Genomic DNA, 25,129 nt, shown 5'->3' on the forward strand with positions numbered 1-25,129 from the left:
TGAACTCCGTGTGGAGGAAAGAAATTTCTGTTTATTTCTTTGATCCCGTAGGACGATATTTTATTTGTCGGCGTGGTGTGCCACGTGGTCACGTACAGAGAATAAGTTTGTACACGAGAGCGCGATGAGAAGAATGCGACCGGACGGTGCGATGGACGAAGCAGAAGTGAAGTGTTTCTTCCTGCGTGTGTACCGCTACGGCGATCCAGGCATCCGGAAGTGGGGAGAGCAACGGTCGCAGTGGTCACTCTTCCGCTCTGGCAGGCCAAAAGGGCGTGGTCAGGCCCAATCGGATGCCCCTGTGGAACCGCGATACGAGGTGCTTGCGTAAGTTAGTGCTGTCGGCCGAGAGATGTCAGCACGTTTCCTGCGCGCGCTGCTACAGCTACGCGCTGTTGGCCGAGAGGTGTCAGCACTGCGCTGGTGCGAGACGCCACAATTTCTCGAACGAGATTTTTAAAATCTGAAAAAAGAGTGCAAGTTCCAACTTTTTCAAAGTTGATGACCTTTTTTTTAGGTAGCAAACGTCGATAGTTACGTTGGTCTAATCGGCGGTTCGATAAGTCCATTGGAAGACCATCAAATCGTAAAAAAAAATTTTTTTTTTTTTTTAGTCATCAAGTTCAAAACCCTATCGTAAAAACGGTAAAAACGGCGTACCGCAGGGAGAAATACTTGTTCATACAGAGATCATACACAGATCGTACACGGATCGTGGTGGTGGTGGTGGTGGTGCACCTGCAAAATTTGATGACTAAAAAAAAAAAAAAGGTCATCAAGTTTTCGAAATTCCAAATTGGATCGTACAGGCTGAAGTTTCGATCGTACAAGGCCTCAAATTACATTATAACTCGATACAGTGATCCCAGAAACTTTTGGTTGTCGTCTGATCGACACAGTGCTGTAAAATTGTCGGGTTTACCGAAAAATTATCGTACGTATAAATAAAATTTTTTAATTTAACTAATTGACTGAATCTTTATAATCTAAATGTTTATTTGGCAGATTCATTACTGTTGGAATTAAGTTATAAATATTTTTATTGAAAAATGTAAAAAATAATGAAGACTTCTGTGTTAAATAAATATCTATTAATTAGATAGGAACAGGTTACATATTACATACAGTACAGCACTGACATGAGGCTAATATGTTTTAAAATTGTAGATGTCGTTTCATTTTACTTTTAAATCTATGGGATAATTTAATATTTAAATAAAATTGAAAATATTTTTCATAAACATGTTTACTGAAATATACGCGGTAACGAATAATCATCAATATTTTTTTTGACTATTTATTTATTTATTAAACATTAATATTGCAATACAAATTTGCATACGATTTCTAATTGGTTGAAATTAAGGCGCGCGCACAGCACGTTATTCAAATTTTTAATTAAAAGAATGAGATGACGAAAATGAGATAAGGAAAATTTTCATGAAAGTATTATTCTCAGTAGAGAACAATAATTTGCTGGTGAGGCGCTGCATCTTTCAAACCAGTGGAGGATAAAAATATTTCAATACGAAATATTATCAATTAAGCTTATTTAAAATTATCTTACAATTACCTTACTAGTCTCATATTATCGTAGATTTTTTTCACATAATCAAAGTTGGATGTACGATCGTACAATGCTTCAAATTATGTGACGTTTAAGATAATTATGTGACGGATGGAAACACTGTATCAAGGCTACCACTACTCAAAAATTTAATATTTAAAAAAATAAAACTAAATCATTTATAATAACATAGTAACATATATTATTATTAATGTTAATATTAATAAATATTTATTACAGAACAGTAACTTTATTTATTTTAATACATAAAACAAATAATGACAAGTTTGTACTTGGCTATGAGCCAATTGGTAACAGGTTTCTGCAGTCTACATCGTTCGCATAACACATATTATACAGTATCCGACCAACAACATAATTACACTAGTTAATATTAATTATACTAATTAATTTTTGAAGATTTTTTTAATATAATACAAAAATGAATTATTAGACAAAATAACAATAAATAATTTCAATATTAATCGCAGCTGTCTGTACATATAAATTCAATTGTACCTCGCTTTAATCGTTGATCTATATGAAAAAATATCCATCGATTATAACAATTAGATATAATGTATGCTTAACTATCTAATATAATCTAAGTTTTTTTTTTAATTATTATCCATTTGTATTCTTATAGAAATAAATGATAATTCTCTCTTTTTCTCTCTCTCTAAATCTCCTTTCATTCGAACATAAATAAACTTTGATGTGTAACTTTTTATGTTTTTTTTTTTAAATTGAAATAAAAAATATCTTAAAATAAAAACCTAAACATATACCATTTAAATTTAACAATTAAAACGAAAAACATTTCGCTATATGCACTATGTCATAATCTTATCTATTTCTATATATATATATGTATATATATGAAATATAATAATCTCACAAGGTACTCCAAGTACAAAATATAAGTACGTCCGTATTAAATGTATATAAAAGTACAACATATCGATCCGTTAAAGCAAAAAATAAAAATCTAGATACATATTTTGAAAAGAGACATTTTGAAATTGGCGAATCGATTTTACAGAGACAATATTTCTAATAAATAATTAATCGCGGAATCGAGTTTGTACAACAACGTAAACGTCAAAATCACAGTGAGTTTCTTCGGAAAATCGGATTCGCGAGATCCAAAAGATCAAACATTTTCTTTAGAAAAATCTTATTAGACGGATTGAACGATCAGCGGAATTAATCCAGCATTAAATTACTTACTTATTAAGAAACGATTAACACGATATACAATATACACAATTTCTATTGGCATAGCCGGCGGGAGGAATGATATTTTTCTTTTTTTCTTTTTTTTTTCTTCTTTTAACTTTTTTTTTGTATATCTTTTTTCTTTTTCTTTTTCTTTTTATACACACTTTTTTTTCACAAAGGATTATTATTTTCGAGATATATGGTTGTGTAAAAGGTTCACGTTTGAAAGGTCGTAGCAAAATTTAGCGAATAATTCTATTTTGGCGCAGTCTCGATCGTACGAATGTAATATAAAGGTAAATTCAACAAAAGTATAATTACAAAAAATTAATCAATAAGTTACTTAATTAATTCATTCATTCGTTTGTCAAAACACATATTCAAAATAAAATATATACTTGATTTGATTTGGAGGCTTACACTTTAAGTACTTTAGACGGATTACATAGAAGATCAAAACATTTGATAAATATGTTTCTCAAATATAAGAAGCGGTATGCGACTAACAGTCGCAGCAGGTACATTCAAAAACGATTTTAACATTGAAGTCATTTTTCGCGAACAAATATATTTATGTATGTATATATATATATATATAGATATATCTATAGAATAAAATGATTAATTAGCACAAAAATAATATTTTTTTTACATGTTATTGTATATGCAGCTAACGCAAAATATATGAAATGCATCATTTCTAATTTTTCTTATATAGCTTATAGTATAATAAATAAGTTGTAAGCGTATAGCATTGGACACCGATTGTATATTTTTTTGTTCACACTATTTTAGAAATATCTCAGAGATTAATCTATATAATAACAAGAATATAGCATGAACATTTAATAATACTTGTTATAACAGACAAACACGCTTTTCTATCGATACGCCATAGTACGTAACACATAATCTCAGATCATTTTATATTATTGACATAAGAAAATGATTTCAATTGTAGAATCATATCCTGAATTTTGCAATAGATCGTACTATCTATCTATCTACCTATCCATCTTTTCTTTCTCCTCCTTGTAAATATTATTCGTCTTCGATTTTCTCAAAACCATTTTATAGAATAAACTATAATAGTGGAATGTACCTGCGTGAATGCATTATTTACGGTGGGTCGTTTAATCATCTATGCATTTATTTAGCTTCCGATATAATATGAACTTTTCATAATATTTATTAACTAATACTTTGCGTTGCTTCATAAATATCATATTTTTGTCATCGGCATTTCTCAAACGACGTTTAACAAGATAAAAAATGATATAATTAGGGCAGTTTTTACGTAGGAAAATTATGAGCAACTTGATCAATATATTTTTACGTTTATTTTATTATTATCAACGTATACGAATATGGTATATATTTAAAATCAATACTCATAATATTTCCTACGTGAATGGACGATGTCATCAAGGACGAGAAGGCAAATTGGCAAAATCGTTTGAGAAAAATTAATTGAAAAAAATGCTCCATTTATGTATTTGGCAACGGTATTCATTTAAAAACGAAATCAGATCAAATACTGTTTTATCTTTTGAAAATTTCGAAATCAAAATCACTTGCCAATTTAGTTATTAACGATTACGGTATTTGATCGAAATTCGTTCGAAAAAGGTGATTATATGGAGTCCAACGAATACACCTCCTATATAACCTTAAGTAATGTTCACTTTCTATATATAACATTGCGTAGGAACATCGATATGGTTTTAATATTACAAGATATATCAAAGCACCCTTCGTGTAGGTTCGTCAAACACAAAAACAACAACTTGTTATTTAATACGATCTTCCTTGTATACATGTAATATTTTCATCCAAAAACCTTCAGATTATTGGACTAATGGAAGCCTATTATCTACCACAAAAGCAGTAAATTCTCTTGTTCTCTTTTTTTTATTATTTCTTTCATCCATTCTTTCATTCATTCATTCAATCATTCATGCTTTCTCTTTCTTTCTCTCTCTTTTGTTTTCTTTAATCACGAAGCTGCGTACAACTTCAATCACGTGGTTTTAGATCACGTGGTCTTAGATCACGTGATTTCATTCGAAACAATCCATTACTAATTGTAAGAGATATTATTTACACTTTTTACGATTGATATAAGATAAAAAAACACTAATTAGACGTTAATACGTCAGTTAGAGTTTAGATGAATTCTCCTTCGTAAGGTCTTCGTAAGTGATTATCGTAATGGCGTTATCATACCGTTGTTTCTTTAAAAATCTTTACCGTTGAATCTGCATGCTTCACGTGTACGTATCTCGTTAATGTTGTTACACTTTTCTCGTTATTATTGTTTAATATCTTGATACTCTTCAACTCAGAATTCATATTTTTCTCTGTTTCATGGAACGCCATTGCTCTGTCTATATGACCAGGAACGATAATGTAACTAATCTTCTTGAATTTTATTTAACGCAGTAATGCAGATCGAGATTTTATTCATCTTCAAATTAATTATTATATGTAGATAATTTATTCATTATTTTCTTTCCCTAAGTATTCATTTAGATTGTTAAATGAGTAGATATATAGTTTGATCTGTTGTACTGCGTAATTCAAATCAAAAACAATAAAACACACAGAAAGAGGGCAATACGTCGTGCAGACACTCATAACACACGCTATTGTATATTTCTATGAAATTAAAATTAGGCAAAAATAAACTATATTCAATAAAATTAATGTCCACACAAAACATCTTGTCAAAATCATAAAAAATATATATATATATATATATATGCATATACATATATATACATTTTGTTCTCTTTTTCTCAACGTTTGAAACGGCGAAAGCAAAAAAACTTGTACACCTTATATAACAATTATTATGTATATATACATCTCTGGAACTTAAAATATAAAAATATATTAAATTTGAATTTGACTTTTAGTTGATCGATTTCATTTATAAAATTGCATAAACAGGTAATATAAATAAATATAATCCGTGAATATATATATATATAAATAAATCTATATTTACAAGAATAGAAATTCGATTAATTTCTACTTTTGCATTTACAATATTTGCAAATGATTCCCACCGAAGTTTGTAGAGAATAAATTGTTTTTTTGTTTAATATATTAATTTAAAATAAAACTTTTTGTAGTTAAACTCTTTTCCCCAAGCATCTAGCTAATTATATAATTACAATATTATTCAGACTGATAACAGCGAACGTACATTTATTGCGAACACTTAAAAATCATTTGTTTGAAAAACATTGTTAGATGTTGAGTTACCATTTATTAATTTAACTATTTTGAAGATCTTTCTAAAGAATTATTTATTCTATGTATATATGTATATATAATACATAGAAAATCAATCATTTTAATTTCGGCTACTTATTCTACATTATATACATAAGTTAGCAATTTTGTATGATAAAATAATATCACACTAAACATCGAAATTGAATAATACATAAATTATGTAGACATAGATTATTTAAAAATGTATAAATAAAAGACTATAAAATAATTACGTTATACTGTCATATGTTCACAATATATATTCTATTAAATTAATATATATCTTATAGAATTATAAAAATCTAGAGCTTTGGCTATTAAGTTCACATGTATACATACACATATAGATATAATGATTGCTTTATGGATATAAATAAGTCTCCTAGATATCACTTTACATGCAAAAAAAAAAAGGATCGAGACATGCTTAAATTAAGAAATTATACACTCTGAAAGCGTTAAAAAAGCAGGATTTCAATAGGAAATTGAAATGAAACCTAAGAAGAAATTGTTTAATAGAAAAATTGACAATATTATTTCTAGACTATTGAAATTAGAAACTCTTTCAAAATAAAGTCATCGTCAATTTACATAAGAAATACTGATATCATAGATTCCAAAGATAATATTATATTTATATTTAGAAAATAATATTTTTAAACCATGTTTGATTTATTTTAAACATGCATTACGAGTAAGCCAAGTACAATAATTGAAATATTATAGAAATATATTATTTTTCTCTTAATAATAAATCTTTCAAAGCTCATATAGTTCGAATATTGAATGTATATTGATTGTAAACTTTAGAGTGCAAAGTAAATTTGTATTTTTCAGCATTTGTTAAAAAATAATTATCAAGGCAGTATGATGAAGCTTCGGATGCATCTATTAAAATCTTCACATGGCATGCAACTACAGGGAAAATATTTATATTTTACAAATATAAGCAGGAAGTAAGTCAGACAATATTTCATTTAAAATAAGATATAATATTCGAGTCCTACTTTCAGATAAAATATATTAAAATTCTTTTCCTCTAGTATAATTCTATTTTTTTTTCTAATCTTTCTAATTTTCTTTTTCTACTTCATTATGACATTTCTTAATGGACGTAAGAAAATATAATACTATTTTTCTTGATAAGAAATATTTAAATAATGAATCTTTGATTTATACCAGTCACAATCAGTCATAGTTTGAACTGGAAATATAAAGATGAAATAGAAAGATTTATGTTCAATAAATATTCTATGCAAGTGATAAGAATTGTAATGAGAAACATATGGGATAGAAAAATTAAAGAAAACATGTATACATACATGTATTTAAAGAAAACAATAATGAATAATGACTCTCATGAAATGACACAGCAACATCTTTGACATCTACTCTGTTTTTGTACAATATTATTTTTATATTTTTGTGTTACTTTATAAGCTTTCAATTTTAATCTAACATTTCCTGTATTATCACTAATATCTTGGCTTTTTATTGAATTACTTCTAGTAGTATTTTTGGAAGCCATCTCTAGTTTACTCTCACACCTCAATATTTCCAAATCATTTCCTACTATCCTACATACGCTCGAAGAAGCTGTTTTTATATCACCATCATATTTTTCTTGACTCATAATTTGTGACTGTATATTAACTACTCTTTCATGTTTCCTACACTCTTCTTTACTTATACTGTTAACTTGAATAGAAAATTCTTTCGAGTGAATTTCCTCACTTTCCAAATTATCTCTTGAATCACATAAATTTACATTTTTAGTAATTACAATACTATTCGCTTTGCTGCTTTTTTGCATTTCACTGCATTGATTTTCATAATTTACATTTGATCCTATATCTTGTAAATTATAAATATTTTCACCACAAGTTTCCTCCGTTAATTCGTTTATTCTGCTATCTACTGATGTTATATCTTCTATTGATTTATTATTAAAGTATCTCTGTTCATTTTGTTTCGATGAATCAAAGTCATCTGCAGCAGATAGCGCATAAAGTTCCTGAACTCTTGTTTCTGCATTTAAAGGCTCTTCATATGCTAGATTAGTTTGACTACTTGAATATATACTTGATTTACTATCTAAATAATTATTGCATTTATTATCATTCAAGTAAACTGAACTTTCATTAGATTCAATGTTACTTGCGTTTATTATTGCTATACGTGGTATAATCAATTCACCACCAGGAGAATTTAAATTACAAGTTGAAAAATTCCTAGAGTCATAAAAATGATGATACCCCTGTTGACCTTTTCCTTTGATCCAAGCTTCAGTTAATATAGATGATCTTTGCCATAAAATGTCACTATTGTATCTCCTTTTTTCTCTTTCTGAATATTGTTCTTGAATTTCAGGCCATGAACGTAGGCGACCTTGACTTGAATTCTTTTTCATAACGGACCGTCGTTCCATGTCTGCTTCACGTTTTTTATCACGTGCAATTAATTCTAATTTTGATTTCAACAAAGCTGGAGATACAGCTCTATCAATACGTCTTGGTATATTTGATGAATGAGCTGATTGAAGTGTTAAAACACTATCACTAGCATCAATCATTTGATCGATATCTAGATCAGGAATCTCACCTGACAATAAAATAGCATTTGGACTTGGACTGTCCATACTGTCTGGAGTATAGGGATCATGCTTAATAGGTACTGCGTGCAATAGGTTGGATGAACGATCAGCACAAAGGATTTGTGCTCTAACGTAACTAGTGCAATCAGGCAACATTGGTAACAAATCCAAATAATTGTCAGGAACTTGAAAGCAAAACTCTGGTGCACATGGCAAGCTGCAGCAATTAATCATACCTGCTACTGATGCGAGATTAATCCTCAAGTAGACTGGCTGTAAAAATGAAAAAAAAAACACCAAACTAACACATCATTGAATACCTTCAACAAAATTGGAAATATATTATTAATATATTGGAGTTCTACATAAAGGTTAACTAATATCAACATGATTCGATGTTGTAATGATGTGTCCTGTGATCTGTGGTCTGTGGATAACATTCGTCAGCTCGTTTTCTTAGATTTTATAAGGTACAATTATAGAGGAAAATTAATTCAAATACATGATTCACATCTATCCATCGTTATCAAAATTTTTATAATATAAGGAGTATTATAAAACAGTGCTATACTAATGGATAACAAAAAAAAAAATCATAGTAATAAAAAGTAAACTCTCTTCGTAAAAATAATTTTCCTTTTATATAAATTATTCTCAAAATGTATATTAGTATAGACACAAAAAAAAACAATATATTGAATATTATAAATAATTTCTTTTTTTGGTTAATGATGGTAAAGCTAGCAAGTCAAAATTCATGAAGAATGTAAGATTTGGGCTGTGATACTACATCCAAAGGATCTCAATAAATATATAATCAAACAAAGCAACAAAGATCTAAGAAAAATAAAAAAATACATGGGAAGCCAAAGAGAAAAATATACAGACAGTTCATATAGTACCTTAATGCTTAGAGATTCATTCGAAACTCCAGAAAAACAGGCTGCACCATAATAATTAAAACAGTGGATCATCAGAATAAATTTTAGGAAGTGTGTAAATATATATGTACCGAGTATAATAAATATAGTAAGATTTTTTTCTTGTGAAATATCTATAACTTATCTTACCTTATGATCACCCATGCAGGTTGTTCTTCCTATTATGCCATACTCTACTGCATTAGAAGAGGATATCTGTAAAAAAAAGAAAAGATATATATATTTATATACTATGTAGAGTATAAAATTATCTAGTAGGTTTTCTATTAATTCTTTACGGTTATAATATTTTTCAGCATGAATAATCTGTAGGCGATGCAATTAATTATTACCTGGAAAGCCTACTCCTACGGATTAAGAGTTTGAAGCTTATTTTTTCTTTAGATTTTCTATGCACGGTATATAATATTTGTGTAGTACAATAAGCTAAGTTGCGTAGGATTCACTTTTTAAACAACAGTAAATAGAAAAAAATGTCTTGCCAGGAATAACCTTTGACCGCAAAGAGTTAAAGCGAGTAACATTTGAATGAAATAAAAGTTTATATTGCGTACATTTTGGACTAGCATTTTTGCAGTGGGGCTCAGTAATACTCTGTCACACCAAGCTGGCACTCTAGTTTGCATGTAACTTGTAGCTTCGTTTACGTCTTCTTGAAAAGGATAACTTGGAATAAAATTAATTGGAAATTCAAACAATCTTCCTTCAAAGTCTTCCAATTCCTTGTCATATTCTCGTAGCTGCATAAACATCGGTTATTTCATTATGGAGTTCCTAATTATTAATGCATTGCGATAAGTAACAATAGATTAAACAAATAAACAATAATGCACTACTTACCCATTGTCCACTATTATCAACAAAAACATTTTGATGTTCATAATATGAGAATTCTTTTTTGCCCAATGATAATATAAGATCATTTTCCTTATTGTGAAATTGTAATTTCGAAACATTTCCTTTATTTGATAATTTTTTTCTTGAGTATCTTCAGTGAGTTTCTATTAATTACAATAACAAAAATAATTATTAAAAATTTATATACATTATAATATGCAATAAAGATAATAATTCTATACCTTAATTACACCAGCAGTGTCAGTTCTAAAATTAAAATCACCAAATAAAAAGTATGGTGCTTTTGGATATTTGTCACTGTGAAATCTATCTAACGTGTGCTCTAACGCTCTTCTGCGCGTTTTACTATAAACGGATGGAAACTGAAATTATAAAACAGCACTGTGAAGTAAAAAAGTAATGTGAAAAAGATATTCGTTATCACATAACTAAATTTCCTAACTTACAGTTTCCATTGCAATAAAATTACTTGCATCATGGAACAAGTGTATATTTATGAGATCAAAAACAGTTCCACTAATACTCCATCGTGTTCGCAAATATCCTTTTCTAGACCACTTACATTCAGGAAAAAAGTCTTGAGGGAATTTTGCTTTTTCTTTGGTTGTAACCGCCTCTATATTACCGGAATGAATTTCCTTGCCAAATACCGGTGCGAAAACACATTCTGAAATTAACAAGAAAGAAAGATTAAAGTAAAATTAATATAATTTAAAGTAATTATCTTCTCTAATATATATATATATATTATTGTTATTAGATAATTTTCCAAGTATAACGATTAATAGAATATCTACCTTTAAAATCCCATAATAAAACATCTTTTAAAGACTCATGAATAAAATAAAAATTTCCCAGTGCCTGTAAAAAAAAAATTGATTAAATAATTTAATGTATTGAAAAAAAAAATTAAATTCTTATTATTACACTTTTCAACTTACTGTAAAATGTTCAGCCGACGAATAGTCTTCATCTAGGAATACTCTTGTTTTATCAAACAGCCTTAGTTCTTCTGACGACATTAGTAATCTAAAGAGGAAAATAAATTATAGTTATTGATAAACGCTAAAAGGCTCAAACAGAAATATTGTACATTCTATGAGTTTTATAGAATCCTAAAGATCTCTCATGATTTTTTTTCTTGCTTCTTTTTATATTGTGCTTTCACACGGATATCATTCAATAAACTAATCTTTTGAAGTGGTTCAACCAACCGTAAATTCATGCGTGATATTCTATTTTTATCCTTTTCTGCCGCTTATGCGTTAAATCACATTCAATATTGTGAACAAGGATACCTATTTGTTTTATCGTGTTCCTTCAAAGGCTGGTTTATAATTTCCATATCATATTACAAAGATAAATCATGTGAAGATTATTAGTAAAAGATATTACAAAAGTAATATCACTTTTTTTAATTATAGCATACTATATGAAATATTAATATAAAACCTAGGCTGATTATTAATTGATTGTAGAATAATAAAACTAATTATATCATTTATATAATTAGAACTGCAATAGAATTATTTACACGTAATAGTATAACAATCTATTTAGGACGTAACAATTTTTGCATAACCAGATTAGTAGAAACCTTTAAAGAAACCACTAATGAGATTCAACTTACTATTTAGAGTATACAGGAAACACTACAGACCATATTAAGAATGTGCTTCAATTATTTATAATGTGACACATTTAATCAATTCTTTTGGTATGTCATCAAAGCTCCACGCATTCAAATTTACATATATTTGTATAAACTAAATTTCAATTATGAAAAGCTAAAGAATAGAAGAAATTTAATAGATATTTACCTAACAAAGTCTTCCACATGTCTCATACTTTGTTCATAATTCTTTCCACCTACTTCTTGGCAGTGCAGCGCTATAAACTTTGGATCCAAACGTGATATGGTCTGATAAAAGGAAATTACAAAAGGATGAGACTTAATGCCATTTAATTTTCAAGATAACATTGATGGTAGTAAAGCTTACCGATAAAAATTCTTCTGTCCATATCTTTAACATGACACTAGGCTGCAAAGTAAAAAAAGAAAAAGAAAAGAACATTATTACAAAAGTCATTAAAAGAACGTTAAAATATAATTATACATTAAATATTACGTTGGAAATAAGTTGGGGGGGGGGAAGAAAAAAAGGCGCGCGTTTATATTCAGTAAATCAAACATCAAACAATCGTACGCCTCGATTCGCGGTAAATGCTTTGCACTTGAAACAAGACCGGCATACACGCATGCATACATATTTATATGAGAATATTCGTACGCTAAACGATAAATCGTCATGTTAAACTGAATTGAATTGTGACGATAAAATATTTTTATTTTACATACATACATGTATATATATATATTCAAAAGAGGTAATGAAAAAATTACTCAATAAGGCATAACACGCATTTGACAGTTTTCTTTCGAACGAATCAATCGCTAATAATAGCAAAATTAAAAAATTAAATGTACGTACACGAATAGAGAATAGCATAATCGAAGCAAAATTAAATATATACACGACGAAAGCGCGCGAAATGGGATACAAGATGAGAAATCGAGACGTAAGAAAAGAAGAGAAAAAAATGATAAGAATATAATAAAAACATGAGGAATGATTTGTTTCTTTTTTTTTTGCAGATAGAATATTTATCGTAAAAAAGTTTCGAAATAAAAAATAAACAAAGTTAATAAAACATACCTCTTCGAAGATACTGCCGACGTTTGCAGTGATCAAAAGAATCGGGACACCTTCGATAGTAGCCATTCTCGAGGGCTTGACGAATATAGAAAGAAGAAGAAGAAGAAGAAAAGGAAGAAAATGAAGAAGAAAAGAAAAAATCGAGTTTAGTATATCCTCTTATGTGGATCCTCTTGGGACGGAGAAGAGCTTACGTCGAGGAGGCCCTTGAAACGACGTGAATACGCGACGTATGCGTATGCGCCGCGCGTGTACGTTCGTCTTCTCTCTTTCCCTCCCTCGCTTTCTCTTTCTTATGTTTTTTTTATTTTTCTCTTTTTTTCAAACGTACGCTCGGTTGCACGCACGATCTATCACATAAAGTTGTTGTAACGTGCCCGCACTGTACTTTCAAACAAAATAGAACGACGTCGATGGTAATGATGACGATGACGATGACAATGACGATTACGATGTGGATGACGATGACGCTAACGATAACGATGACGATGAGGATGACGATGATGACAAAGACGACGACAACGACGACGGCTAAGACGACGGCTAAGACGACGACAAAAACGAAGACGTAGAATCAGTAGCGACCGAGGGAAAAGTCAACCCCTACGTCGAGGAGTGGCCGCGGTCGTCCACCGTGTCCCGCTTGCATCAAAGCTTGCACTACTGCTGTTACTGCTGTTACTATTGCTGTTGCTATTGCTGCTGTAAATACACCACATCGTTAATCGAATAACGGCCAAGACCCGTTGGCGCACGAGAGGACAATCGTGCGTGTCGTAAATATATCCCTCTTTCAGGCTGCGCTCTGAGGCCACGCCTACCAATAGACGTCAATAGGCAGTGCCGTAAACTTACTTTTCTCACACAGGCGCACAACCATATCTATTTTTTATTGTATTTTTTCTTTTCTTCTATCCACTTGAAAAATTATAACTTTCCCAAGATTGATATTTTTAACATATTGAATCTTTTCGATATATTCGATCAATCGATAATAATCACTTCATCATTTTTTATTCGAGATATCTCGATAAATTTAAAAACTGTCATTTATCCGACCTCGTAATTGTTTGGATTTTGCTGAAATTTAATATGATTATATAGTTTGAATTACTTTTTTTCTAAAGGTTGGATTTGTTTAATAGGTTATTCACACAATAATGAGGGGATTTTCTTATTTATTTCTTCGGAAATTACAAAAGTGTGCGTACGCGAGCATTCACACGTAGATATTTGATCGCGGCGGAACATCCGGATGACTTAACTGTCGTCATTTTAAGCGTAAGCGCGTTTCTTCTATTTAGGTAAAACCCAAAAAACTGGTTTGATGTTATTCATGATAATATTGTACAAGTATTAAAGCTAGTAAAAATCGGTCTTATTTTTGGTTTTCATTAATTTGAAATAAATATCTTATAGTATTTTTGCCTAAGTAAAAATTAATCGTGGCTTACGTGAATCCATGACATCATTTATACGATTTCTTTTTTCTTTATTATTCGTTATTTCTACCGATATTTAAAATGACTAACTTATTTCTTATTAATTCTAAGCATAATAAGTAACAATATGATTCATTATAATGTTTTTACAACAATTGAAACTAATTATTTTTACCAATTAACATTTTCTTGTAACGCATTAGAAACCAATCATATGTGATCTTTTATCGAAACTAATCGAATTAAATCGAACGATCGATATAGTTTAATACATTACAAGAAAAATTGGTACATATATTATTGCACGTGTTTTGTACACTTTTCAAATTTCTAATGATTATCATGGAACTATTAAAGTTGTTGAATCAGGTAAAATATTGTATATACGTTTAAAAAGTATTGTTACATTTAATTTTCCAATAGAATATTATGTGATTTACTTTCATAAACGTATGTATGAGTTCAAGCATACCCCTAATCAATATGTTATTATCCGTCAATAGTATTATACGTAAATTAGCTAGTTTGATAAGATAGAATTAATTTCCATAGTTAAAACTATACTATATACAAAGAAACAAAATTTTTGTCAATCAGTTAATTCGTCATATCTTACATGCATTAAATTTTATATGCGTCATAGTTATATGTAAATATTTAAAAAAAAATAAGGAGAACAGATAAATATATGGAAAATGATTATTTCTTGTGAACGGATGGTTATTTCCCTAATAATACGGTCCTGGGTACGAAAGTGGCGCTTACGGTGCGCAGTAAACTAACGCGCATACATCTTTACGCGCCGCTTATGTTGCATTCTTCTTTGTTTTTTCCTAAAAGACGTCACACAAATCAACGTACTGGTACCAAATTTCCCAAGTATAATCAATGAGGTAAATTTTCTGACAGTAGAAGAGCATTTTATTCAAAATGGGATATGAATGAAGTATGTTCGTTTTTAAGGCGCTCTTGCAAAGGTTTGCGGAGTATTACGAAGTATGACGATGTATGACGAAGTATGACGAGTTTATAACGTCGGGTCGATAATCCATTTTTGAAGTTACGACGAATAAACTGTATCCAGTTGTCTTACGATATTCAGCTTTTCCGTGCAGAAAACACTTGGAAAATACATCGTTCAAATCTACACGATATGATGTTCTCATTGGGACGTTCGATTTATATTTCATAAAAATATTGTTCAAAGAAAGTTACAAGTAAGTTTCTCTTTGCCAGTGAACTTCTTGACAAAATTTCCCTCAAATTGACCGAGATTTTATCAAAAGTGAAAGGCCTTGTCTACTGTGCAGCAAATTCGACCGCTATTTTTGACGAACAACTTTTACTGTTCCTTTTAAACTTTTTTTTTATATATACACTAATATACATATACGAATATTAAGGGCTGATACGATCATTATGAGGATGTACTTTTAGTAAAAGGTTAGATGTTTAATTAAATAAATTCCATGGAAAAGGAAATCATCGTTTGTAATGAAAAATATAATTTATTTCTTTTTTCTCCTTAAAAGAACTATTATCAAAAGATTTTCTTTTTCAGAATATGTGTGCACGCAATTTGCGTGAATTTGTATTTATTCAGCTCTCTGAACTTCGCCATTAGATATTCGATGTATGGAATTAACCTCATTCGGAAAGATGTATCAAGAATTTAACATCTGTAAAGAGTTTCATCGAGGTTAACTAAAAATTTCGCATCAAGATTCTCTTTGAAAGAAATTTTATTTATATCGAAGAAGGACACGCATTGTAGTGTATCGTGATCGATGAGAAAATATTCCGCGGCAATTTCAACTTTAGTAAAAATAATAATTGAATAATTTTCAACTTTGATCACTTAAATTTCTTGTTAAATGCCCTTTTAAGATAATCAAGAACATTGTCGTTCATTTTTTAACATAAAAACGATACTATTATTGTAATAATATTGTTGTTACGATCGAGATTTATATTTGTGTCTAACTTCTTTATCGACCGAAATAAGCGCGCATTTTTTCAAATTGATACAGATTGATCTATAATTTTAAAAAGTCATATATTAATATTTTTTTTTTTTAGCGAAATGCATCCGTACGTGGGAGTATTAATAATTCTGACAACCTTTGCCAATGCTGAGAATATTCTAATGACCGAGGTCTTTGTTATACCTATCAGACCGGAAACTTTCAATTGGAATCCAGATGGTAAGACGGACAAATAAACAGACTGATAAATAAAAACAATAAAATATAAAAAGAGATAAAAACGAGACTTTATTTATCAAAATGAATAAAGAAATAATCGTTTAAAATTAAATGTCCAAAAATGCAACAATGAAAACGATTTAAATGAATAAATCAAATAAATAAATAAGAAATCCGAAAAATGTACAGATCTAAATTTTACTTAACGCATGCAATAAGAAAAGAAAAGGAAATAAGAAAAAAAAAAAGAAAAAAGGTTCTCGTTGTTATCCGTTAACCCGCTAACCAATTTGAAATTAAAGTACGTCTCGCACGTCATTCGACGCGCATCACGAATAGCAATTACAGACGCGTCTCGAGCGTTAATAGCGTTCGACCTCGTACATGATACGCGTCCGGCTCTCTTCCTTTCTTTCTCTTTCTTATATGCGTTTCCAGAGACACTTTCTAACGCACCTTCCGTCAAATTTTTGTAATCAGTATCGAAGGTCATTCTTACGGTATTAATGAATTTCATCGAAAAATACTATCAATTTTCTACTTTCGATTTCTTACTAAGTAATACTTTTGCTAATGATTCATTATGGACCATTGTTCCAATAAAACCAATTCGACGTCATCGTTATCATGATTCATCCTTTTCTTTATTTTATTGTATTATATTTTATATTTTATTTCGATGAATCTCGATAATTTCTAATCGTATTCGTGTGAAATATCATTTCTAGATTATCGCAAAAATTATTGCGAAATATGTCCAATAAATTAATAATAAATAATCGTGTATATTTTTCTAGAATATCGCACAAATTATTGCGAAGTATTTCTTTAATTTATTATTAGTAAATTAATAATAAATAATCGTGTGTGCTAAAAATATAATTTTTTTTATCTTCAACCACGTGCCCGATAGTTATTTGGACTTTAATATAAGAATGTCGAGACTACACAGTTTAAGATTGCGAGAAACGTATGATTGCTTTATCTTATGTTACATGACGCGTGGGTAAACGATTTATGGTCGACGAGACAGTTCACATTAATACAAACGACGCGAAAGATGAGCTAGCTTGATTTCTAGTTTGATAGAAAAAGAACAAAGAGAAAAGAAAGAAAGAAAGAAATAATGAAAAAATGTATAAATGTATATTTCTTTTTATATCATGTTTATATATTAGAAATAGTTGTGGGCTTTCATACTATTTACCATATACAAGTTTTAATATTTTAACAATGGCTTTTCATGAAACAATCTATTGTCTCTATTGAAGGAAAATACGATCAGTTTACGTACCAACCGTCCTTGCTCAACGCTCCCGATCTTCCGTCATGGATTCACTATGTTCATAGTAAAAGAGATCATGGCGGATTTCTTTATGGTGTGGCACCAAAAAATCAAAAATATTTTCAAGTAAGCATACGAATTTATTGTAATCCCGTTATCATTTTTTTTTATTCAAATTGATCACAATTTAGTTTTATATATTTTTTTTTTTCAGTTGGAGATTGTGGGTTTGAACAAACACACGTACGAGACGAAATATAAAGTGCTCGACATCAACGTTCTTGAGAAACAAAATTTAACGAGATACGAGGTCAACTTAAAAATCGATAATCTCAACGTGGAAGATACATTTGGTCGTAATCGTACCGAAAAACTTCTTCATATTTTCAGGTCTGCCTCACGACAAAAATACATTTATACTTGTTAGAAAGTTTTTTTCTTTTTTCTTTTTACTTTTCTCTTGATTATACTCACACGAGATACATGATCTTCCAGAAACAAACTTTGGACGACTGCAATGGACTTGTATGTCACTTTTCTTGCTTCTGCGGTTGAACTCGGAGCACGTTTACCCCTTAAACCTGGAGAAAGTGAGGGGTAAGCTAAACTTATTTTCTAGAAGACTTCAAACTTATGTATCAAAGGAAAGAGTGAAAGATCAAAACATTATTTCGTTATTATTGACATAGCGATCATTTCATCGCTAAAAGAAAATAACACACCGGCATGCATTTAACGTTCTTTCTCAAACCTACGAATGTCAGACGTTTATAACATATATTTATATATGGGAGTACATGGTACGTATGTAGGGTATATATACAGAGAATGTACATGTGTATATATTCCATTGCAGGGTAAAAATTGTTTTAGATAGACATCAATGTAGATATTGAAGTTAAGTGCCACCGCGTTTAGCAAGCCATATGTTATAGATTAAAGAATCGTAAAAAAATGTGATCTTGAGAAACAATTCTTTTCACAATTATTATTAAATTTCCCTTCTACAATAGTGCAATGTTACCTTTTGAAGTTTTTTACTACGATTGTAAAGAAAGAAGATATTGAAGGTGAACAGAGTTGTTATTGCCGCACCCTGCATATATACATAATATTACATTTATTCGTCATTTTGACTTTTTTAAAAATCGAAATTCTTAGGCAAAACATTATTGATTATTTGTTCGAATAATACAACGTCATGAAATATAATTAATGATTTTAGGAAAGAGATAGAGATAGAGATAGAGATAGAAGCGTCCCTAATGATCACAGGAAGATATTCTAAAAGACCGTAGAAGTTATTGAAGCGTACAAATTCCAAGGAAAAATCAATGAAGCAGTAGGGCTGATAATATATCCATCGTTCTTCATAGCAAATATTATCGTATATTCCACGGGAAATAATGAACGTTCTTGACATACATTTCAATCGTTTTACAAATGCGTATATAATACCTACGAACGTCACATTAAGATTTGATTCTTTCATATCATAGTACATATAATTGGACAAATTAAAAGGAAATATTTCATGAGATTAGATAACCGCGGATGCCGGCCTTCCAATCTCTATATGCTAAGGTACTTACGCAAGTTCTATTATTTATAAAAAGTATATTTTGTTTGTTTTTCTATAGAAATGAATATTTCTAATCTCTTATCAAGAATTTCTCAATTTTGGATTACAATATACATACCAAAATTATATTTGTTGCTAATAAAATGTTTCTTTTTGCGATAACGAATATCTTCTAATCATCTTCATTAATTTTATCAGTCGACTTAGGTCCATGAATATTTTTCTTCTCTGTTGATGGAAAAAAACTATGTTTGTGGAAAATTTAGAAAAAAAGAAGAAGACATTTCCATACAATCACAATCTCTTAGGGAAACTTGATTGAAGAGATAAGAAAGTTATGCAAGTTGATTTAATAATCATAAAATAGTAAGAAAAATAGATAAAACGTATCGCGTGTCTCGTGCCTAGTCAAAGATCTCGATGGAACGGTGCCCGCGCAGCTACTAAAAGACTAAAGCAATCCACCTCCTTGCGGCAACGCAACGCCTCTAATATGTACACAGCGTGTAAGTAGTCTGACTGCTCGAACAAGTACAACATTGTCAACGCTACGGGAGAAGATAATCGAAGCGCTTCTCTGAATGACGTTCTCCTGTCCCACGCACACGATAAGGCCGCACCCCATCTCCTCTCACTTCACCTCCCCTTAACTTATAATGCCTCTTTCGTTATGTATTGGACCAGTGTCTCTCAAATTTCATCTTTGATAACAAATTAGAACTTCTCTTACGGTATAATATTTCTTTATACTTTCAATGGAATCAGAAAAATTGCTGCAAGAACAAAATTAGCATCGTACCATATATATATATTTGTTTTTTATGTGATCATCGTTTTTATAGAAAACTTATAATTCTTTTTATGAAATTCTTTTTATGAAATTCTTTTTATTGATTTATAATACATCGTGTTTGTAGTATATTATTAGTGATAGTTATATTATATTGCTATGCGAGAGAAATATTATAAAAATTTCAATATAATAATATAAAAAAAAAATAAGACAATGTTATCTAGTAAAAGTCTAAATAAATTATACGATTATCAGTAGGAAAATGTATGTTAAACGTTTTGACCACAAAAGATAAGTTGTTTTTTTTTTCTTGTTGATTATAAATAATGTTTGTCAAAAAATCAAAATAACATATGAGAGAATTCTTGGATAATGAGTAGGGATGACGCAAATGTCGTAAAATTAAATGCGCCGATACTACACGTATCAGTCAGTAATATAATCACGCAGAAAAAATCTTTATATTTTTGAATCTTTTAGCGTGTAGTATCTTTTTCGATTAATCATGAGGTCATTTCAAGTAATTTATCAAGAAACAAAGTTCTCTCTTATCTTGCGTTGAAATAACCTAACGCACCTGCAGCTTTAATGTGTTCGTTATATTTACGACGAAAGAATTTTTTTTATTTGTGTGTGACGTTTTTTTTAGTACTTACGTCATGACATAAGTTTCGGAAGAAAATAAATAAATATATATGACAATGATAACAAACGTTTCAAAGGCCGTCAAGATATTGTGATATTATTCTCACTTATGTAGAAAATGAGTGTGTTGGAGTAAATAAAAAAAGATTCGGAAAATTTGTTCACGAATTACACATTATTATAAATTTCAAAATTGAGCTATAAACGTTAGATGTTAGAATGAAATCGGTTTGTACCTTCGTTTGTTTGTGTAATAGGATTAAGGAAAAAAGGATTATTATCTTCTTTATTTTTACCTTTCAATCGATTTAAACTGGTTTTTTTTCCAGAGTCGTCATGAGACTGGGTAGTTCGGTGCAGTTTTCACAAGAATTGATTGAACTTCAAGAAGAGGTAAAACCACTTTGGAAGTTACTACCATCCTGCCCAAGAGATTTTAAAAGAACAAGCGTGGAAAGGCTATTCAGAGAAGCTGGCTTTTTATTGGATTGGTGTTCCTTCAGACTGGTCAGATTAATTTTTAATGTAAACATTTATTTTTACGGATAAATATTTTTTAAAAGATTTAATAATCATTTCTTGGTTTACATTATCGAAAAGATCGAAAGCGATGAACAGAATTTCCAACGAGAAAGTGCGAGACGCGGACCAAGTATGAATATTGTTGGCTTACCATCTTCTGGAATTTCTGAACATACCGAGTGGCAATGGGCAAGATCAACGAAAGCTGATATTCCTACGAGAAGTTATTTCAAAGAAATCGTTACGACGATCTTCGTACCAACGACATTACTTCTTCTTTTGGCCACTTCTCTGAGTACAGCACTTTGTCTTCATCGTGATAAAATGTAAGTTTTTATAATTGTCTTATGATAAAACAATTTAAACACTGTTTCAAAGTAAACACTTTCTATACAGGGTGCGGCAATAATTGCTCTGTCCACCTTAAATATATCTTCTTTCCTTACAATCGTAATAAAAAACTTCAAAGGAAAAATTACAGAAGAGAAATTTTCGATATCTTTTAAAATGAAATTATATATATATATTTTTTTCGTGATAAAAAAATGAATAAAAATGATCTATATACTTGAAATTTAAACAAAGGAATTATTCAAGGTGGACAAAGTTATTGCTGCATCCTGTATATTCCATAAATGGTAATTATTTCATTTTTATTAGCTTTTTCTTATTTTTGTTTGAGTTATTAGAAAAGAAATAACTTTAAGATTCGAAAATCATGATCCATTCTTTCTGTTTGGATATCTCAGCTCGTAAAATCGGTTACACGTGTAGCGGCATATTGAGTATAAATGAGCGAGATAGAGGACAAAGAACTCTCTCTCTCTCTCTGTCTCTCTCTTTCATAGTCGGTTTCATTCATAAGTAAGAACGATATCTGACCAAGTAACTTCGTAACGCTCAGCACGGTCGAAAATATGAATGCAATGTGGTTCGAACACTCGACTAATGTAATCGGCACGTCTGCATATATATATACATATCACATTATATCATATAGAAACATATATATAAACATATCATTGAAGAAAAAGCGTGTCGTTGAAAAAGTAAAAAATATAAAAAATAATGTAACATATAAATATACTATATGTAATATACTACATATAATATATGTAATAATGTAAATATAAAAATATAAAAAAAATGAAATTTACGTCAAAAGTTTAGTATAAAATATTATCATATTTATATTCACTATTTATTAATATTTAGTGATCTTTCTTTATCAAAAGTTTCATATATAACATACTCTTAAATATTCTTTACATAAGTAGAATTACAAACAAGTAGATTACATTATTCGCGTCATTCGAATTTTACAAACTATTCTTTATATGTAAATAAAAGAATATAAACACTAAGTTTGCATTCATTTTCTATCTCGCTGTTAGTATAATTATTCTAACGTTCTTATGTAAAAAATGAAAAAAAAAAAAAAAATAACATACAACACATCCGGTAAATTGTATGATAAAACGATATTTTTGCCATTAAGTAATCATCATCAGGATTTCCTTCTTATCATTCAATCTGATAATTAATAATTTCTACATAATCAAATGATATTTATGAGATTTTATTGATAAGAAAATTTATTATTAGAATCTTACAAAATTAATTTATAATTTTTTATATATATCATTTTTAAAATATTTTAAATTACAATTAATTAAATTGTTAAAATATTTATAATTAGATTCATCGTAGAAAAATTACTTTTTAAAGTTTATTTTACATTTCAACATAGTTTACCTCGACTCTACAAAATATCAAGATTCTCGATCAACGTAATCATATTAATCGTCATTTCCTTAAGATAATGATAATGCGAATAACGCGCAATCTACGTAAACAGACTTAAGAATTGCACGTCATCGTACTACGTAAAATGATCATTTGCTATGACGTAAAGATTATCATTGATATAAGTAAAATTATTAGTTTATGGTCACATTTCCATCGTGACTTCCGTATTCGAATTTTTGTATTCAATATTTTATAAAACAGATCCAAAATCTCAATTATACTTCTTAATAACAAAAATTTAATGAATAATTTTCAACGGTATTTTTAAATTTTACTAATACAATTATAAAATTATAAATAATTTAATAAAATTCAGGATTGCTTCGTAATATTATCGATAGCGTTGTAAATTTGCATTTAACTTATATTATTTTGAATATCTTTTATTTTTGCATTGCTATACTAATTTGGTAACGCTAAGAATTGTTTTATTTTGCAGTTATGCATATTATCCGTTTGCATGCCATTCTATAGTCGGTAGGTACAGTTTTTCATTTATATAACTAACAGATATTAAAAGTTAAACGTTATTCTATATATATAAATGTATAACTGTTTAATTAGCTTTTTTATTTATAGCAAAAAAACAGAATCATCGTCGATAGAAACAATGAGCAAGAATGGGGTGCAAATGGTACAATATGTTGCTCCTGAAAGAGGAACTCTTAGATCATTATCTGTACCACCTTCTAGTCCTAATGACTCTTTAACACATACACCAAGGTACACATCAAAATATGTGCATCTATATATATGTAAATATACATATAGTATTATTAATTAATTAATTAATTAATTATTATTATATTTATAGAATTTCTAGTGAACGTTGTAATCCATATATTCGTCCCAATCCACCACCTTATACTGGACCAAGCAATTTGTAAGTGTACTTTATAATAATTATTATGAAATAATATAAACAATCTAAAAAGATTATATAATAATATATCTTTTTTTAACTTTTTAGTGCTGGTATTAGAACAGATTTCTGACTGTACGAGGAGCCAGGAAAAACGTGGTTTTGCTAAACAAATACAATTAAAATACGTTTGCGTTTTGGACAAAGAAATTGCAAAATCATCGAAACTGGCTCCCTAAATTATAATTAATGCTTAAATCAATAATAAAGTAGTAAGTTTAATTAAGTGCGGTCTATATATTTCATTTAAAGGAGCCTTAGGCTTTGTAACTTACGAAATGATAATCTTTTGGTAATAACATTATAATTATATATATAATCTTTAGTAATAAAGTTGTTATAAAATTGTTTACACTTTTCTGTTAAATTATCCTTATACAATATTGATGTTATACAATCCTTATACAATTTTTCATATTTATACATAATTAAAAAATGTAAAACGTTTTGAATCTGGCAGATAAAAAACTTGTATGAAATAGGACCAATCAGAGATCAGTTGTATACTAAACGTTCTCTGATTGGTCCATGACAAATGATGAATCCTATCGCCCATTAATCCTATTATATTCTAATAATTTCCTTTAAAAAATTTAAAGATTATATACAAAATATAATTTCCATTTATTCTATCGTAATTCTATTACGTGTATTGATGGAAGTACAATGTTTTTTTTAATGAAATATTATCTATATATTTATAAGGATGAACGAAAAAGAAAATTTATTATTTTGCACATGCGCGA

At 29.2% G+C, this 25,129-nt stretch overlaps 2 protein-coding genes and 2 long non-coding RNA genes across 10 annotated transcripts; 3 read left to right on the forward strand and 1 right to left on the reverse strand.

Annotated features, from left to right (window-relative positions):
* On the forward strand, positions 1-3,029 carry LOC149032735 (uncharacterized). The gene is made up of 2 exons (XR_016176396.1): positions 1-934; positions 1,006-3,029. It is a non-coding gene; the product is annotated as an uncharacterized LOC149032735 (long non-coding RNA).
* On the reverse strand, positions 1,798-19,845 carry 5PtaseI (inositol polyphosphate-5-phosphatase A). Its single transcript, XM_089171954.1, is given in 15 exon segments — positions 1,798-5,175; positions 8,900-8,936; positions 9,734-9,799; positions 10,159-10,344; positions 10,445-10,581; positions 10,584-10,605; positions 10,684-10,824; positions 10,909-11,129; positions 11,260-11,323; positions 11,404-11,491; positions 12,283-12,383; positions 12,463-12,504; positions 13,180-14,259; positions 18,585-18,691; positions 19,811-19,845. Coding segments are annotated over 13 exon segments (1,338 nt in total). The 5' UTR covers positions 13,246-14,259; positions 18,585-18,691; positions 19,811-19,845; the 3' UTR covers positions 1,798-5,008.
* Positions 12,513-13,584, forward strand: LOC149032736 (uncharacterized). The gene is made up of 2 exons (XR_016176397.1): positions 12,513-13,042; positions 13,119-13,584. It is a non-coding gene; the product is annotated as an uncharacterized LOC149032736 (long non-coding RNA).
* Scgalpha (sarcoglycan alpha) lies at positions 14,277-24,733 on the forward strand. 7 transcript variants are annotated; one of them, XM_089171952.1, is made up of 12 exons: positions 14,282-15,514; positions 15,585-15,838; positions 16,183-16,320; positions 16,701-16,825; positions 18,097-18,236; positions 18,325-18,500; positions 18,606-18,707; positions 21,460-21,655; positions 21,731-21,978; positions 24,041-24,184; positions 24,276-24,344; positions 24,432-24,733. In XM_089171952.1, the coding sequence occupies exons 4-12, from the start codon at positions 16,705-16,707 to the stop codon at positions 24,454-24,456; spliced, it is 1,221 nt and encodes a 406-aa protein (XP_089028078.1). In that variant the 5' UTR covers positions 14,282-15,514; positions 15,585-15,838; positions 16,183-16,320; positions 16,701-16,704; the 3' UTR covers positions 24,457-24,733. The 7 variants fall into 7 exon arrangements, 6 of the variants coding, with proteins under 6 accessions (XP_089028078.1, XP_089028075.1, XP_089028076.1 ...); XM_089171950.1 differs by lacking the exon at positions 16,183-16,320 and having other exon boundaries at positions 14,284-15,514; XR_016176395.1 differs by lacking the exons at positions 15,585-15,838; positions 16,183-16,320; positions 24,432-24,733 and adding an exon at positions 23,901-23,938 and having other exon boundaries at positions 14,277-15,514.
* The last annotated feature ends 396 nt before the right edge of the window (positions 24,734-25,129 follow it).

The sequence above is a fragment of the Polistes dominula genome, unplaced genomic scaffold (assembly GCF_049000335.1).
Source record: "Polistes dominula isolate Pdom_NZ unplaced genomic scaffold, Pdom_raw_medaka contig_73, whole genome shotgun sequence".
NCBI classification, from domain to species: domain Eukaryota; kingdom Metazoa; phylum Arthropoda; class Insecta; order Hymenoptera; family Vespidae; genus Polistes; species Polistes dominula.